Source organism: Apium graveolens, chromosome 11, assembly GCF_009905375.1.
Source record: "Apium graveolens cultivar Ventura chromosome 11, ASM990537v1, whole genome shotgun sequence".
Lineage (NCBI taxonomy): Eukaryota > Viridiplantae > Streptophyta > Magnoliopsida > Apiales > Apiaceae > Apium > Apium graveolens.
Genome location: NC_133657.1, coordinates 177,085,637 through 177,103,353, shown reverse-complemented (window position 1 = coordinate 177,103,353; position 17,717 = coordinate 177,085,637). Strand labels below are relative to the sequence as shown.

Here is a 17,717-nt window from a genome sequence, read left to right as displayed (position 1 = left end):
TTAAAGCACATTAATTTCATGTAGTCAGGATGGCCGAGTGGTCTAAGGCGCCAGACTCAAGTTCTGGTCTTCGAGAGAGGGCGTGGGTTCAAATCCCACTTCTGACAACCGACTTTTTTTTCTTTTTATTTTTTGTGCTACAATTATAGTATGGTTGTTTTCTGTTCTTTACTTGCTATTGACTAAAATAATTGAAGATTATGACCCTGTTTTGTAATAAATGGTTAGCAATTAACATATTTTTTTTGTCAAAATATAGTTTTGTTCTTGTCAGACTACAATTACTGAACATATTACAACGATAAAAAGACATGGTTAATACTAACTTGAGTCATTTATACATCTTCAGAATCATTATGACTTCCAAGGATGCCTATTCAGAAGGAAAGAAAAAACAGATATTGTGGATTGAGGCCTAATAAAGCCTTCTATAGTAATTGCATCATTACGCATTGAGGAAAAAAAACATTCTAAAGCTCCTCCAATGTGAAACACTGAAACAGCAATTGCATAATGCTAGCAGAGCACAACTGATGCTCCATCCTCCGCTATTCCTTAAACTACTGAGGGTACGTAGGTGGGTATGCAGAAGCTGGAGGATAATCATATGCAGCATAGTTACTCTGTCCTCCGTATGACCCCTGTCCAGCATAAGATGTGCCTGCCCGAACACCTGCTACTCCTACATCCGGCGTTGCATACGCGTGTTGAAGTCCAACAGGGCTCTTGATGCGCGGCCCGCCATATGCTGATGCATATGACGGAGTGCCAGGAACATCATACAAACTTGGGCTTGGATAGCTATATGGGGCAGCATATCTGGCAGCTGGGGCATGATGTATCTGCGAAGGAATCCTCTGACGTAAAGCAGGAGATGTATTAGATATTCTGCCAGCTTTAGGAGGCCTGGAGGATGGGCCAACCCCACCACCACCTTTGGAACTTCCTCCGTGTGCCCTCTTGTTAGAAGGCTTGCTCGCAGATGACGCATTCTTCTTCTTCTCAGCCTTCGCTTTCTCTAACTGTGTGATTCGCTTCTTCAGACTGTCTGTAGGGAATTGTGATTCAAGCTTGTGATCTTCCACACATTTAATGATAGCTTTAGTTGCAATCATCTCTAGGTTGTTGGCCTCTTCCTGAAATATAATAGGGCATGAAGGAAAAAAAAATCAAACACTGGGCAATATCAATTAATTATACAGCTATACCGCAACATTAACCAAAACTATCGGTTGCAACAGGAACCTGGAGCACCTCATGCATATGCATGTGTTGGGAGAATATTAGGAGGTTCAATTTAAATTTTTCACCAGCTGTCACAAAGGAGTAATGGACTAACTTAAGTCATTTTTTTAGCTAAATCATGTGACTGTGCTGCTTAGATGGAAAAGACAAGAATGGGCGGGTACAAAAACCACCAGAACCAACTTCAGTTGTAAAAGGGCCCTGCATATATAGACTGGTGCATGCATTGCCTACTAACTTGTCCAGAAATAACCATCTTCAGGAATAAATGCCCTTTTATCAGGAGTCAGGACTAAGCGGTACTGGCGGCTAAATAGTATTAGAAGTCTAATTGTTAGTAGTACTTGTGTATAAGGGTAATAAAAACAATCTATGTCGCTCGGATCAGGTTCAAACATCCAAGAGGAATCCAAAAAGCTAGATGAAAATATTGGTGAACGTATAAAAAGGAATACAGAGTCAATTTACCACTGCAGCTGCACTGTACTTCCCATTCTTCGATACAGCATTAGCATTTTTTCTGATGTTTTTGAGATGAAACTTGAGTAAAGAAGTTGGAGCAAACTGCTCGGTTAAACCAAACTCGGTAGCAAAATACACAGCTTCAACCTCCTTTCCACTCTTTACCAACTCATCAATAATATCTGACAACAAAACCATCAAGGTTCATCAAGAAGTGTAAAAGAGAATCAATCCCAGTGTTACAATTAGTTTGACATAAATGAGTTAATCGTGTTTGCCTAAATATGTCAATGAGATCGAAAATAAAACTTTCATAATTTAAAGCACAGGACTAACCGCAAAGCCTTAAAATATATATAAGCATCAATACTCCCAACAATCAGTTGGTAAGGTCATAAGGCTTAAGACAATATTTGCATTAATTTCTCCTCAATATGAATTAGTTATGTTATGCATATTAGATAAAGTAAATTTTTCTTTAAGCAAAGAAAATATACATAAACATGTGTTTCATACTGTAATTAAAGCTAATACACTGTATCATAGAAGTTTAGAGTCAATTGTTCGTATATGCACACACCAAGTAAACCCCTCCACATGTTACAAATTAAAATTATCAAAGATAATGTCATCTCAAAAATCATAAGTATCAAGCAATAGTTTCAGTTAAAATTCCTAACACATGGTCAAATGAGCATTAGCATACATTACCAATACAACCATCATATTAATGTCAGTAAAATTTACGAATCCGAAAAATTTACACAGCAGATAACAAAATATCGCATAAAATTTAATCCATACCGGTCATTTTCTCCCCCGTGAATCCCAAAGCAGCAGCAATCTTAGCCATATCCCTCCTCCCCGCAAACTCCAAAACCATACTCCTCAAAAACTTCTCCTCAAACCTATCCCTCAACCCAAACCCACAAACAATTTGCAAAAACATAGAAGCCTCCCCCGCACCAACCCCACTCTCTCCTCCACCACCCAACATCCCCTTCCATTTCTCCAACACCTTCACCGCCCGTTCCTTCAAACTCCTCCCAACCACAACCTCCCCTACTTTCCCCTCCTCAACCGGCACCACAACCTGAATCAACAACCCACAAGCCCACCTCCTATCCGCCATTCCAACCGCCCCTTCAATTTTCAACCCCACAAACTCCTCCACAACATCAATAACCAACGCAAACAGATCCACCGCCTCCTCCACAACACTCCCAAGCTCCGACCTCAACGCTACCGACTCCTTCCTTTTCGCTAACAAAAACTTAACCAACCCACTCCCATCCATTCTCCTAAAGTACATTCTCAAAAACTCACCTAAATTCCTACCTACATTGTCACTCTCAATACTCGATATCGAAACACTCTTCTGCTCATTAATTCTAGCAACCAAACTCGCCTCTCTCTCGGTTATCGAATTTTCACGGTTTTCTAACAATTGAAGTGATTTCTTGGAGTGGGTATTGAATGATTCAATTTGGGAATCAAGATTCCGGGATTTTTGAGCTAGGGTTTCAGACAAAGAAGTGAAGTGGGTTGTTAAGGTTTTGTGGAAATCTGTGATTGAGGATAAGAGGTTTTTGTGTTCCTCGATTTGGGTGAAGAATGTTTGGATTTTATCTGGGTTGATTATGTAATCTGTAGCCATGTCTGTCTCTGTGTTTGAGAGGAGATTGTTAAACCCTAATTAAGGTTGTACTTTGTGTTTGGTCTGGAGAAACACGAGTTTCACAAGATGTGTTTGGCGGACTGTTGTTTATCAGGCAAACTGGCAAACTATGTAGCTGTCCAATAATCAGTAAGTTAAATTATACTACTACTAATATATTGGGCATGTTTGGTTATTGGCTTATAAGACCGTAACGAGTGTTTGTCGACTTAACTTATAAGTTGAATTTACAATTTATAAGCTGATAAGTTGAATTTTAGTAACGACATACTTTTTATCAAATTATTTTTTATTTTTTTATCAATTTTAGTTTAAAAATATACTTTTAAAATGTTAATCAAACTTAAATTATATAAATTAAGATAATTATATTTAAAAATTATTTATTTTAATTCATTTAAATAAAAAAAATTGTAACTTATAAGTTAAATTATTCAAACACTTATATAACTTATAAGCATTTATTAACTTATCACTTATCAGTCACTTATTCGATTTAAGTAATAAGTTATTTATTTTAAGATTTCCCAAACAGACACATTAAATACTTGTCACCAAAACTTACGACTAAAATTACTTTTTTTTAGAAGAACGGAGTAATGATTGTTTAATCTAAAATAAACGCGGTCGGTTGAAAAAATTATGATTTAAGCAAAAAATGAAATATATTGTTAATTAATGTTTAAGAAAAAAATATATTTTTTTAAGATTAAGTGATACCATTTAATCATATATATTAAAAATATATTTAATTTTAAATATAAAATAATAAAATTTAGCTTGGTCTTTCATAGTTGCCCACCGTATCCTAAATCCCGTAATTTTGGACACGGCACAAAAAATTAGTATTTGTGTTTTTTTAGTACATGTCACAAAATGCACGAACACGAAATTATATAATCGAGATTTTGTGTCGTTTTTGTGTTTTCCCTTCATGTATACGACACGGCACGAAATATACGATATAAATAAATATTACAAATAAATATTAATATTTATAATGGATACATGTATATTTATAATAGATGTATTTATATATATATTTTTTAAAATAATAATTTAATTTTATAAAATGTATATAAATGTGATCTAAATATATATTTTTAATATATTTTGTAAAACTTTTATGTAAAATTTTTATATTTGATTTATTTATTTCAATTACTATTAATATTCAATTTTACACGAAAAATATGACAAACAATAATACAAAACAAAACTATACAAATCTTAAACATATCGATTTTATACTTGACATTCAAATACACGAAATACGAAAATATGTAACACGAATGAATTGTCATGTCTACAGTGCTCCCTTCCCTTTCCTCTGGAAACTCCTTTCCTTTCAAATTTTCTTTTTGGAGTACACCCTGCTTCCAAGTTTTTTAAAAAAAATGGAAGTGGTAAGAAAAATTAATACTTTTATTAGATTTTTGAAGTGGAAAAACTGAAACAGAATATATTAAATTTATATTCATTAACTTTTCTTTTTCTAAATTTTAAAACACAAGAGTACAATAATGATTGAAATTACTTAACTTACTATTCACACAATTACAATAAAGCTAAAACTCTTTTACTTACTCTCCTATATTTTATTTTAAACGCTTCACTTACTTTCGGTATTTTAATTTCGCATGAATGTAATTACAAGTGAAAATGAAACCCTTTTATTACTTACCATTCCTTTATTTTTCTCCCTTTTAGGGGTATTTGATTCAATAATATAGGATACGAGCTATGAGACCGTAATAGATAAAATTCATATCATGTGTTTTGTTAAAAACAAATTATTTTAAAATCTATTCCTCAAATCTATAAGGTATCGAGTTTAGAAATACATGTGAATATGAGGTGATATAACATAAATCAAACTCTTTGATATCATTTATCACAAAGGACTCGACTCATTAGTCATTACATGAATTTTATTTTATTTTTCATTTTCTTTCTCTCGCTTTGCTTCCCGGGCCCCGCCTCCTTTCTTCCTCCCTTCTTCCCTTGTCTCTCTACAAGAGAGGACATGTGCCTTTTTTCTTTAACTAAAGTGTGATTCTTTTTTTAGCTCAAATTTCAATACTGATGAATAAAAAATATGAATGTATATTTTATTTTTATAGATACTAGGTAAAAAAAATTATAATATCATATTTTAATAAGAAAAATTAGCAAAAATACTAACTTTTCCTAAATGTCGTTTTATAATTTTGCTATCTTCTGATTTTTTTTTGTAAAAATATGAAATCAATTAAAATCAAGCAGACATGCAAGTAGTTGAATCGAGTATTTTATTTTACAGTTGAGGTTACATGAGGTACATGGAGTTGCATAAATTCGTCGAATATTGCATATAGTTGAATCAAGTTGTATTAAACCACGTTTTCGCAAAAAAAATTGGAAAATAATATTTTTGCAAATGAAAAAATAATTTTGCAAATTTTTTTAAAAAAAATTATAGAATTTTTGTAAAAATGTTTTTAGCCTACGGTATTTTTCAAAAAAAAACTCTATTAATAATTATGAGTAAATCAAGTGACCGTGTATAATTTTAGTTTTTTAATATTAAAATAATAAATTAACAAAAAAATAATAAAATGTCTTTTAATTCTTAATTCCAAATAGCTTATCAATCAAACACCAGATAAGGTATCATTTTCATCCTATTTTTAAACCAAACATGTGATATAAAATATCAAGTTCCAAACACATACCAGTTTAGTTTAACGTGATTCCTGATTATAACCTGATATCACCTAACGAACTAAACGACCCTTTAAAATTCGAAATCTAGGGTTTAAGTTTTACAAATTCTGAAAATAGTTAACGAAATATTACGTGTGAATTGATGGGGTGTATTCACTAAGAATTAACAAAAAAATAATAATTAAATTTTGGGATATTTAGTTTATATTTTAAAAAGTCTATTATTAAATATAGTTGGTATTCAATTTATATTTTAAAAAAATTGTTAAAACCCAGTGATATTCAAAATTTCATGAATTTTTCTGTATTTGATAAAATAATAGATGCTGATAGATTTGCTAGTGTATTCGATGTGTTCAGAAATATTGGCCAAATTCATAAAATTTTGAAGTTTTTTTTGAAATTTCTATTTAAATTAGCAAAATTTTACGAAATTTTTTAACTGCCCTAGAATTCTCGTAGAATTTAATTCGACAACAATCATCTAAAATATATTGATTATTAATTTATTATAACTACCCTAAAATTCAAATTGAATATCAGAGGGATGGTAGAAGTAGCGAGCCCAGCAAAATTTATAATTTTAAAAATTATCGTGGGGCAAATATACCGAGATAAAAGATAAATATTAAGATTTGATAGATTTGCTAGTGTATTTGATGGATTAAAATTTGATAGATTATCTTAATATTTACCTTTTTAAGATTATCGTAGGACAAATCCGTCGTGTATTTAGTGTTTAACTTATCCCCATGAACATATACTAGACAAATCTTTTTCAATAATATATTAATATTTATCTTTTATCTCGATATATTTGCCCCGCGATAATCTTTTCCCTTTCTAATTTTTTTTTTCCGCGACTGGAACTGGGCCGCTACTTCTACCATCCCTCTGATATTCAATTTGAATTTTAAGGGTAGTTATAATAAATTAATAATCAATATATTTTAGACGATCGTTGCCAAATTAAATTCTAATCGGATTCTAGAGTAATTAAAAAAATTTCGTAAAATTTTGCTAATTTAAATAGAGATTTCAAAAAATGATTTGTCTAGTGTGTGCACATTAATACATATTAAGCACTAAATTTTATGAATTTAGAGTGTTTTTATTGGTGAAATTGATATAAATACAGGAGTTCATATCTATGATTGAAAAACCAATTAAATTTTGACAATTTATTGTGTGCCACTAAAAATCCGTATTGAAAAATTTCATTTCATCAATAAAAAAGAATCATAAATAGAGAGAGGTAGAGTCAGCAGAAGAAGAGCACTCCAGGAGAGCTAAAATCTCAAGTCTCAATCCATGGCTCCATTTCATCTTTCTTGGTTGAATTTAGAGAAATTAGACGGATAGTCGACCACAATTTACCACAACAAGGTTATTTTGATATAATCTATTATTCTATGAGAAAAAAAATAAATCAGCTGAGATATTTTTTTAGGCTAGATTCGCCAATGTTGAATACACCCCCTAAAATTGTCGAAATCTATAGTATATGTCATAATAAATTGAACCAAACAATCCCCTACTGTATTGATCCCTAACTTTTTGTTATTTTGAAGAATGGAGTAAAGGTAGGAATGTACGATGAGCAGTTTGTCAATCGTCAGTATGGATTGTACATGAACGATGATTAAAATCAACTACAGGTTATTAGTAATTAGGTGTGCGGATCGGTTTAGGCGCACCTCAACTAATCTTGCATCTAGGTCATGACACTATGACACCAGACTAGGCCTCCATCCCCACCCATGACACTTAACTTAAGATCCCAGCATCAACTTTGAATGGAACCTAGAACATTATGGTGGTAAATTTTAACCAGCTGAGGTGAGTGATTGGGCGATTACATCCATGACCATTATTTAACCTCGACACAACTCAAATGGTTCTTCTATCAATCCATTCTTTAGCTTGGTAATTGGTAAACTCAATGACTACTGCCACTCTGCCAGTAGATCACTGGAGTACTAGATCTGAATAATATCTAGCTGACTGTACTAAGAAAACAATACAAAGTTGACTCCTAAGTCTAACAAAAAAACTATTTTATAATGAAGCTTCTTTTGTTAACAACTGAATTTTACACACTCGCACATGCATTACATATGCATATACAGAGAAGCTGAGAAGTTGGCCATTGCTCACAAAACCTCTTCAACATTGGAAGGGCTTCTGAGTCGAGATTCCGAGGTATGTACTATTTTTGTTATCCAAGATTTGTTTAAATGTTACTGTACTAGTACTATTTTTTTCTCGCTCCCAACATAATAACATATTAGAGACAATGTATTATCGTTTAAGTTGAAGCATAAATTAATTATTAGTAGTAGTTCAATTTTCATATCTGTGATGATTAGATTCATAAGCATTTGACATGTTATATTTGTTTTTGCTTCAATGTAGAGAATGGTAGCTACAAGATTGTATCAAGCAATTTATACATTGTTAGTTTTTTGCAATATGATCATTTCTGGTAGAGGAGTTGACTTCCCTTATGTAACTCGTTTGGTGAATCTCACTTATCTTCATTATGCTGTGAGACAAGGAGCAGGTAAAGTTGTTTGGTGAAATTGTTGTATTTGACCTTGAGTAGAAGTAGAAATGGAACTATTAATTTTGCGAATTTTTTTTAAAGCAAATACCAATGTATAATAGAATTTGATAAAAATGGTGCAGTCTGTTTGGATGGAAGCCCGCCTGCATATCAATTCGATAAAGGATTTGGTGATGGGGTGAACAACTGGCTCATCTTTCTTGAGGTCAGCCACCTTTCTTATCAACTGCCTACAGCATCTCTGATCACCGCTACTACTTTTTATTTTTATAAAAATATTCGTGTTTTCATTAATTTATAGGGAGTGATCCCGTTGAGAACACCGTGAGAAAAACTGTTCAACGCTCTTAGGAAAGTGCATAATAATATAACATTAAAAGATGTATTCGACAATTGTTCTCACTATGATTTATAATGATTTTATATTTTGAAAGGGAGGAGGATGGTGTGACACAACTGAAGATTGCTTAAACAGAATATTGCTTAATGGCATGGGATCTTCTACCAACATGTTTCCAAAGAATTTCACTGGAATGACATCTAATGAACAATCACTTAATCCTTGTAATTTCATCTTAACTCTTACTCTTTTTCTGTTATTGCTAATAATTATACACTAATCTGCTGTAGAAATTTGATTGTCTTTAAAACATCTCAGACTTCTACAACTGGAACAGAGTTTATGTTAGATATTGTGATGGTGCTTCATTTACCGGGAACAATTTCGACCCAGTAAGTACTCATATATAATATAACTGAAGCTGCATATTTTTTAAAGTATAAAACCGATTGACTATATATTTTTCAACTTAATGCCTTTTTTGTTGATAATTCAGGTTCACAAACTTTATTACAAAGGAGCCAAGATTTTTAATGTAGTCGTAAAAGATTTACTAGCTAAAGGAATGAAGAATGCATCAAATGTATGTAACATCTCTTCTCTGATGGTTAATTTCTTCCCTCTGCGAAGATAGCTATATGTCTCGTACTGTCATTGAATCCTCGGTTTCTTCTGATTATCTTGCATTAAACCCTGACAAATATCTGACAACAAACAGGATTTTATTCCTGATTCTGTGCAATGTGCATATATACATTACAGTAAACAAATTCTTGGCATATATATAAAATATACATGACTTTATATATGTGTCTGTATACAAAATATATACTACATAGGCACTTCTTTCGGGTTGCTCAGCAGGTGGATTAGCTGCAGTACTAAATTGTGATAAATTCCGCTCTCTCCTATCAACTAATACCCGTGTGAAGTGTGCTTCTGACGCTGGTTACTTTCCTCACCTGTGAGTTTAATCTTGTGTCCGTAAATGCATTATAGGTTTGTTATTTGTTGATAATTAGTTGAATGACAGTGATGTTACATAACAGGAAAGATGTTCTAGGAGGATTCAGTTTTGCAAAGTACTTTGATAATATTGTCACCTTACATGTATGCATTTCTCTCCCTTCCATTTCATGCTATATCATACATATTCATTAATTCTTTGGACTATATATTCAAACTGTAATTTTAGGAGTGCTTAAAGATCTATATTATGCCAGGGTTCTGCTAAGAATTTACCCAAATCTTGTACGTTAAAGATGAAGCCAAGGAGTTTGGTAAGATAAGATACTCTACAAACCAGTGAACCAACAGATCTGTCCATCCATTACTACATTCAACCTGAATCAGGTTACCTGATTATTAAACTTTTTCGCTGTACGTATAATTGCAGTGCTTTCATCCCCAGTACAGTCTGCCATATGTTGAAACGCCTCTTTTTATCATAAATTCGGCATATGATACATATAAGGTCAGTTTGCTATTTTGCATGCAGCAAGCAAATAAAGTCATTTGCTCTCCAGTTCTTCAAAGAACCGGACTCTCTCTATATGTGCATTCTCATATATTTGATTCCAATACAATCAAACGAGTACTTAACATGTTTCATTGTACTCTGGTATAATGCTTCATTACAGATTGCAAACATTTTGGCACCAAACTTAACCAATTTGCCTAAATCTTGGGAGACTTGCAGAAGCAACACAACAACGTGTTTGACGCCTGATCATGTGGAAACATTGAAAGGTCACTGCCATAGATGCATCAATGTTTAATTATATATATTTCAATGAAAATAATAATACTCTTGACTCTACAAACATTTAATTGTTATTTCTGTATGCTTACTACAGAGTTCAGATTGGGATTTTTAGATGCACTGCCTAAACTAGCTAATAGCTCATTCAGAGGAATGTTCATAACTTCATGCCTAATTCACTGCCAATATCATCTTCAACAAAGTTGGAATGGAGATGATCCCCGTTTTCGTCTTCATAACGAGGTACTAAGTTATAAAGAAATTTTGTTTGTTCGTATTGCAAAAATTTCACGCCTTGGAATCTTGGCAAAGATGGCAAAGGTGTAAATACAGATATATCTTTATTTTTATTTATGTATTTAACTTCTTTGTGTTTTGCTTCGCAGGCAATATCGAAGGCACTAGGGGAATGGTACTACGATAAATCTGCAGTTCAGAGAATCGATTATGAAAATGATTTACCCAGGGTGTGTTTAACTTTGTAACCTTGAAGTACATTCCTACAATGAATTAGTTTTGTTTTGAATTACTACATAATGTTCCTTGTGTAAGGACAACATTTGATAAATCATTCTGTTATCTCCTGAAATTTTTTGGAAGACTTACAGAATTAACCCTAGACACCAAATGATAAATTTATGTAAATTTGATGATCTTGTGTCTGCTAATACTATAATACCATTATGATTAAAAGGACGTCCTCGTGAAAATAATTCCGTACAATTTAGAAAAAATAGAAAAGTCTATGTACAATGTTACATATCCACCAATCCAACAAATATATACACACCAAGTTGTTTCTGTCTTCCATTCCACCAACTTGGCTTGGTTTGATGTCAATATGTTGTTGATAAACAATATTTATATATAAGAATCAAATGAATTAGGCAGCAGCAGAAGAAGTTGTTAGAAAGTGGTTGGTGACAACATTCTTGATTTTACCAATCAGGTGCCTGGATTTAGCAGAAGTGCTATGCTTCCTTGCTAGCTTGGGCTGAAATAAGGAGCACAGCATATTCTCCAAGCTCTCTTTGCTGTTACTCACACACCTCTTCCCAGCAGGAGTTGGACTAATAATTCCGTCTTTCTCAGTCACCTCCACCTCCAAATTAGAAACGCAGCTTAGAATGAAGTTGCTATAAACTGGGACAACAGCTCTCACAAGGAGCTGACATATCCTCCATCTTAATCCTGGATCAGGTACCACCCAATGGCACTGCTTCCTGTACATTTCATCAAAAGCCTCTGTAAAGGCTTTAGTTCTCCTCTTCATCGAATCACGTAAAACTGCTGTCCCACCACCTGAGAACAAGACCTGCATACCCTCTTCCTGATCAGTTAAAAGAGGAGCCAGTTTTCCCCAACTCTCTCTCACAAATACAGACGCATAATGTTCCACACACTCCTTCTGTCCTCTTAACCATATATCCCCCATCACATCACCAATCTCCGTGCCCTTCAAGTTATTGCACAAATACCAGTGGCTGTTCATCAGGAAAATGTAGGAAAGCGTTGAGTCTTTGTATGTCCTTCCCCATGCCTGTATATTAAGCTCGAGTGCCTTTATTATCTTCTTGTAGTGAACCTCCTCGTTCTTCAACAGGAATTGCTGTCGCTGCTTCTCCAAATCATCCTTGAGGGTGTGATTATTATTCCAACTCCAGTGAATCTCCAGAACCTGAGTCAATATAGGTCTGTAGTATTCACTTAACAGCTCATTAGAGTAATCAACCACAAAACTTAACAGCCTCGGAATACCTCCATCCGCAGGAGGTGTGGACAGCCTTTGTGACTCAACTTGAGTTGGAAGTTCCCAGAAGATATCACAAGCTTCATTGATCACCTTCTTGATGAGATCTCTCATCTGAGTTCGGATCTCCACACAGGTTTGCCCACCAAAGAGTCTGTTAAAATCCACCCGTAATTTGTTAAGAGATGCAAAAATATCCAACAGTTTTAGGAGCTTGATTGCTTCTTTCTTCCCTTTGGTGATAGCGTTTGCAAATTTGATAAAACCCTGCAATAGTCCACATCTCACTACGGTCTTGGCAAAACATTCATTTGAAACATCTGATCCAACTACCTCCTTGTCAAATACAACATTGCTGGCTCTGTATTCGAACTCCAGTAGATGCTTCACAGCATATTCCAAATCATCAGTCCATTTCTCAATGTAGCTCTCTATGCTTTGGAGACTATCAAATTCAGAAAGCGAGGTTGTCTCGAGGTAATCGAAATCAAGTGCCTGTAATGTTGCTTGGAAGTTGAGGGTCCGAACCTCTATGTAGATAGATATGCATCTGTCAAGCCGATTATTAGCAGTCAGCCTCTCCAAAATAAGTTGCAACTTCTCAACGACAGGGAGGGGATAAGCTAACACTGAAACTGTACTAGTGTCGATGTAGCTTGTTTGTTGTTTGAGAGGGTAAGTATTTTGAACCAAGAGATGTCTGAATTCTTTTTCCAGCTTTGTAAATGAATCATGAAGCAAACCTTCATCGAGGCGGGAACGTTCTTCCATAGCCTGCAAATCCCGAAGAATTCTCAGAGATTTCCTAACATGATCGGAGAAAAAATAATGTTTGCCGTACTGTACTAGTAAAACATTGTTTTCCAAGAGCACGACTACATCTTCTAGCCACAGAACTGCTAATTTGCAATTTTCTGTGAGAAACCTGAGGGCTTCTTCCAGTCTTTTGACCTTAGAAATGTAAGGTATCAATACATCAGAATCATGCGGATCAGCAACGAGCAGCCATTTTTGGAGCTGATTGACTACATTATAAACGCTCAATACAGCAGCAGCAGGGCCAACAGCATGATCCACACGAAATTGGTTCACCTCACATTTCCGCGCAATCGTTTTGATGGAAGCTTCTAGTGCTGGCAATCTTTGTTTCATCTCCTCCAGTCTGCAGCCACTTTCGTTAATAACGTAAGCCATGTCTTTTGATTTTTCGATACCATTCCTTAAAATGTCTCTAGCAGCTATGAGTCTGTCAAACTCAACTGCTGTTGTCATAACAAAATCAATATTATTCTCCCTCACATTAATGATATGGAGTTATAGAAGTGCTAAATAAAATCTTATGTAATACACTCACTCAACTTTTGTGTCATTAGTTTCTCAACAAAACTCACCAAAACATACATGCACCAAAACCAAGTTGTTGATCACCATTTTAATTCAAACCAAACTTGCTTTCAAACAAAAGGCAACTTAGAATTTTACCAACCAGTTATACAGTGTGTGTGTGTGTTGAAGCATAGTTCTTGACTTATAAATTTAACAACAAATTTGCCTCTGCTTTACTCTCACTCATCTTTGTTTCCTTTGCAGTCCAACTCCCACCAGACTTTTTCCCACCAAGCAAGCATATGTCAGCATATGATGTATATTGTGTACCCTCACAAGTCTTCAATGGAGTCTCTTTTTCAAAACATACAATTATTTTTAATTCTTCCTTTTTCATAAAAAACTAGTACTGTCCAGTGCCTGATTTAAGCAACCACTCAGTTGAAGTACCACCTAAATCAACCAATTCTTAATTAATATTATGAAACTGGACTTAGATCCGGGATTTAAAAAGGCGAAGAAAATGTAATTTTAATTTTTTTTTTTACGGAACTATAAAACACATATTGACTAAATACTATATTTTACGCATATGATAAGATATTAACTGCAACAAGCAGTCTCAGAAGTTTTCAGGCAGAATGGCTTATTCGTGATCTTTCATTTCTGGGCCTAACTGATTCAATTATAAGTTTAGATAATAATGTAGTCAGTGTGAAGTATGCATCTGTAATGCTCAGGTTAACGAGTTCAAATCAAATGCTACAGACGACACCTAATACATAAATTTGTCATACGAAATTGCAGTGTGTCTTAATTAATTTTTAACAAAAGTAACAATAGATGGTGGAGCACATTGAACTGTGTGTGTGTGTGTGTGTTTAGTATATGGTGTTGTGAGATGGATGGAGAAGTATAAGCATGCATTTCAGAAAATTAAGCAATGTCATGCAATTCCAAGAGCAATCTGCCACCACAAATATACCCTCTTTCAAGTAGAAACAAGATATAAAAATAGATATTACCAGTGCAAAACAGATTTATAAAAAAGAGTTTAAAAAAGCAGGGTACCTAATCAGAGAAGTTGAACATATAATAAGAAAAAACAATTATATGAGTGATGAATATGGGTTCCTCAGTTGATAACAAGATGGTTATTGTTGGGATGTTAGTGATATGTCTGGTGACAATGGGATCAAATGTAAGTGAGGCGAAGGCTTTTGACTGCATGAAAGTGTGCAAAGATGCCTGCACTGATTCCAAAAAGGCAGGGAAGTTAACCCCTGCATTATTTGATACTTGCATAAATGGCTGTCCTGCTGAGTGCGCACACTTTGGAGGAGGACCTGGAAACTAAAATGTACTAGCAAGAAGGATCTGTAGAATGGCCGGGGTCCTCGTCAGACTCCTCATCACTCCAACCAGATCCGATTCTTGTGTAATTTTTTGACATTTTTGTCATTTTGTGTAATGCTCGCTATTAGAGCCTTGATTGTTGTTGATGTGAGAAAAAGTGCGGGTGAAAAAGGTGCTGTCACGAAAATTAGATAATTGTTTGCTAAATTTTTTTAATTTATGCATATTTTGAGATATAATATATAAAAATAATATTTTTAAAAAGATTTGATGGTGAAACTAATAGCTAATTCCCTACAAAAGCTCAAAATAACTTTTTTCAAAAGCATGTCCGACATTCTTTTTCTAATAGCACATTTTAGACCAAAAGCGCTTTTACAGACATCGGCTTTTAGAATTTACCAAACACGTTTCTGACAGTTTTTTAGCAAAAAGTTGTTGTAGTTGTCGGCAACAACAATATCTAACGAAGCCTTATTTTCAGTTTCAGTTCCTATTTGTGTTAGTCATGATGTTGCCCTTTATATAATATAGTTGTTGTATTTGACATCGGATATTTTATCGTTAAACAAAACTCATTATATTTTCTGTTTGTCCTCAGGAAAATATGATGATGCGGTCATTATATTGTTGAAATTTATATCAACGACCTAATGTACTGAATAATATTTCAAAACAGTTTGGCGAGTCTTGTTCTAAACTAAGCTTTTTGAGTTTTCTCGATAATACTCCTGGTTGGCTATGAGACCAATAAGACCCAATGAACGAAGACGTACCGGACGATCATGGCTACAGCAAAACTGTTCAAACAGAGAATCAAAACGCCCCCCGAATCTCGCCTCTAACTTTCGTTTGTGCTTCAAGCATAATGGACAAATATTTAATACAAGTTTGGGTACAAATACCCCAGGAAAACTAAGAAACAAACAATTCAACACACTCTCTCTATTTTCTTATATTCCTAAACCCACTCAACATCCAGATTACTTATTCTCACACCGGAGGTGAATCGAGGAGATAATCCATCGCATTCTCTTCCTTTTCAGGTCACAGCCAAATGGCGTTCTTGGCAGACCGAACACTTTTCTTGTATATAGAAAAAATCTGGGAGTAACATTTGGCGCCGTCTGTGGGAATACGAGAATTGTAACGAGATACTGAGAAGATGACAAACACAATCCATAAGCAATCGACACCACCTGGTTTCACTCCTCACGACGCGGGACGAACATCCTTCTTGGTTGACGCCGATGGGGTCATCAAGTCAACTCCCGAGGAGGAAGCTTTGCTTCTAAAGATCCGGGCAGAAAAATTAGCTGCAGAGAAGAGCAAGGCAAAAGAGAATGATCAGGCCAAAAAGAAGGCTGAGGCCAGGGCAAAATGAAGGAAGGCCGATGCGCTGCGATTGAAGGCCTTGCAACTCTAGACGGAAGAGATTGAGCTACAGGAAAAGGCACTTCGCGAAGCATTAAAGGCCGATGAGAAAGTAACTATCACCCAAACAAGAAAAGAGCGAAGGGGGGTATGACGAAGAAGATGAGTCTGACTCTGATTCGCAACCTAGGAGGAAGCGAACAAAGCAACGCTTTTCTTCTGATTCGAACGAAGAACTTGATGGTTCCCGAATTAGGCTAACTCATCTGGAAAAATTTATTTTCGGTGAAAGGAGGGTTGACCGAGAACCGATCGTGACCAAAGAAATTGAGCAATATCGACCTCTTCCGGGCGAAGAAAGACAATTCCCGAAAATGAATGAGTTCAATGGGAAAGGCGATCCGGAGGACCACTATGAGAAGTACGAGCTATTAATGATTGGGATGGGACATAACGACATCATGCTCTGCAAAATATTTAAAACTTATTTGAAGGGCACAACTTCGATGTGGTACAGATGTGGTACAAGTCACTCAACCCAGGTCTATCGGTTCGTATGAGCAGTTGAAGAGGAAATTCCTGAAGTACTATTCCCACCTATGCCGAAAGGCGAATGATACTGAAACATTGGTCCACTGTAGGCAGAGGGTGAATGAAGAACTTGGAGATTACCTGGCTCGGTTCAAGGAAGAAGTTTTACTAACCTGGACAAAGTCAAAGCTATGGGCTTCCTTACGGCGGGGCCAGACCCCTATAAAGGTAAAAAACTTCACTCCTCTTTTTATGATTTCCCCTTTAAAATCCCTCAATGATATCTATGTGAGGGGAAAGAATATACCAGTAGGGCTATAAATTGATCAGGACTATCCGGTATCTCGGCTTATATCCGACTTGAAAATATGATACATGTTTCATATCCGTTTTATAAACGATCCAAATCTGGCGGAAAAATTAAGCTCGAATAAAATATGATCCCGGATCTGAGCACTCATATACCGACTCAAATTATATCTCATATTATTTTTCATAAAATGATCCTACCTGAATATCCAAATATGATCCATGGCTCATATTTGATTCGACCCCATATTTAGAATATATTTTCAACCCTTTATATTTGTAAGTAAATAATTATTTTATATTTCTTTATAT

General features: G+C 34.7%; 3 protein-coding genes and 1 non-coding gene across 4 annotated transcripts; 2 read left to right on the top strand and 2 right to left on the bottom strand.

Moving 5' to 3' along the window:
* The first annotated feature begins 23 nt into the window (after positions 1–23).
* Positions 24–107, top strand: TRNAL-CAA (transfer RNA leucine (anticodon CAA)). The gene has a single exon. It is a non-coding gene; the product is annotated as a tRNA-Leu (tRNA).
* A 191-nt stretch (positions 108–298) lies between these two features.
* On the bottom strand, positions 299–3,495 carry LOC141697838 (FRIGIDA-like protein 4a). Its single transcript, XM_074502394.1, has 3 exons — positions 2,512–3,495; positions 1,714–1,889; positions 299–1,136 (listed from the first exon to the last, which is right to left on the bottom strand). Exons 1-3 carry the CDS (start codon positions 3,362–3,364, stop codon positions 561–563), a joined length of 1,605 nt encoding a protein of 534 aa, XP_074358495.1. The 5' UTR covers positions 3,365–3,495; the 3' UTR covers positions 299–560.
* Positions 3,496–8,182: 4,687 nt separating this feature from the next.
* LOC141698633 (pectin acetylesterase 7-like) lies at positions 8,183–11,378 on the top strand. Its single transcript, XM_074503405.1, has 13 exons — positions 8,183–8,293; positions 8,507–8,654; positions 8,780–8,862; positions 9,092–9,221; positions 9,316–9,389; positions 9,494–9,580; positions 9,837–9,961; positions 10,047–10,107; positions 10,221–10,277; positions 10,394–10,471; positions 10,638–10,746; positions 10,854–11,002; positions 11,146–11,378. Exons 1-13 carry the CDS (start codon positions 8,198–8,200, stop codon positions 11,242–11,244), a joined length of 1,296 nt encoding a protein of 431 aa, XP_074359506.1. The 5' UTR covers positions 8,183–8,197; the 3' UTR covers positions 11,245–11,378.
* A 264-nt stretch (positions 11,379–11,642) lies between these two features.
* Positions 11,643–13,781, bottom strand: LOC141696178 (exocyst complex component EXO70I-like). Its single transcript, XM_074500359.1, has one exon. It carries the CDS (start codon positions 13,779–13,781, stop codon positions 11,643–11,645), a length of 2,139 nt encoding a protein of 712 aa, XP_074356460.1.
* Between the last annotated feature and the right edge of the window lie 3,936 nt (positions 13,782–17,717).

Excerpts from the sequence above, each read along its gene's own strand:
- LOC141696178 (XM_074500359.1), bottom strand. The coding sequence starts at position 13,781 with ATGACAACAGCAGTTGAGTTTGACAGACTCATAGCTGCTAGAGACATT.
- LOC141698633 (XM_074503405.1), top strand. The coding sequence starts at position 8,198 with ATGCATTACATATGCATATACAGAGAAGCTGAGAAGTTGGCCATTGCT. Across the intron at positions 8,655-8,779 it reads TGCTGTGAGACAAGGAGCAG|TCTGTTTGGATGGAAGCCCG; the intron begins GTAAAGTTGTTT and ends AAAATGGTGCAG. Across the intron at positions 11,003-11,145 it reads GTTTTCGTCTTCATAACGAG|GCAATATCGAAGGCACTAGG; the intron begins GTACTAAGTTAT and ends TTTGCTTCGCAG.
- LOC141697838 (XM_074502394.1), bottom strand. The coding sequence starts at position 3,364 with ATGGCTACAGATTACATAATCAACCCAGATAAAATCCAAACATTCTTC. Across the intron at positions 1,890-2,511 it reads CACGGGGGAGAAAATGACCG|ATATTATTGATGAGTTGGTA; the intron begins GTATGGATTAAA and ends TTTTGTTGTCAG. Across the intron at positions 1,137-1,713 it reads AGTACAGTGCAGCTGCAGTG|GAAGAGGCCAACAACCTAGA; the intron begins GTAAATTGACTC and ends ATTATATTTCAG.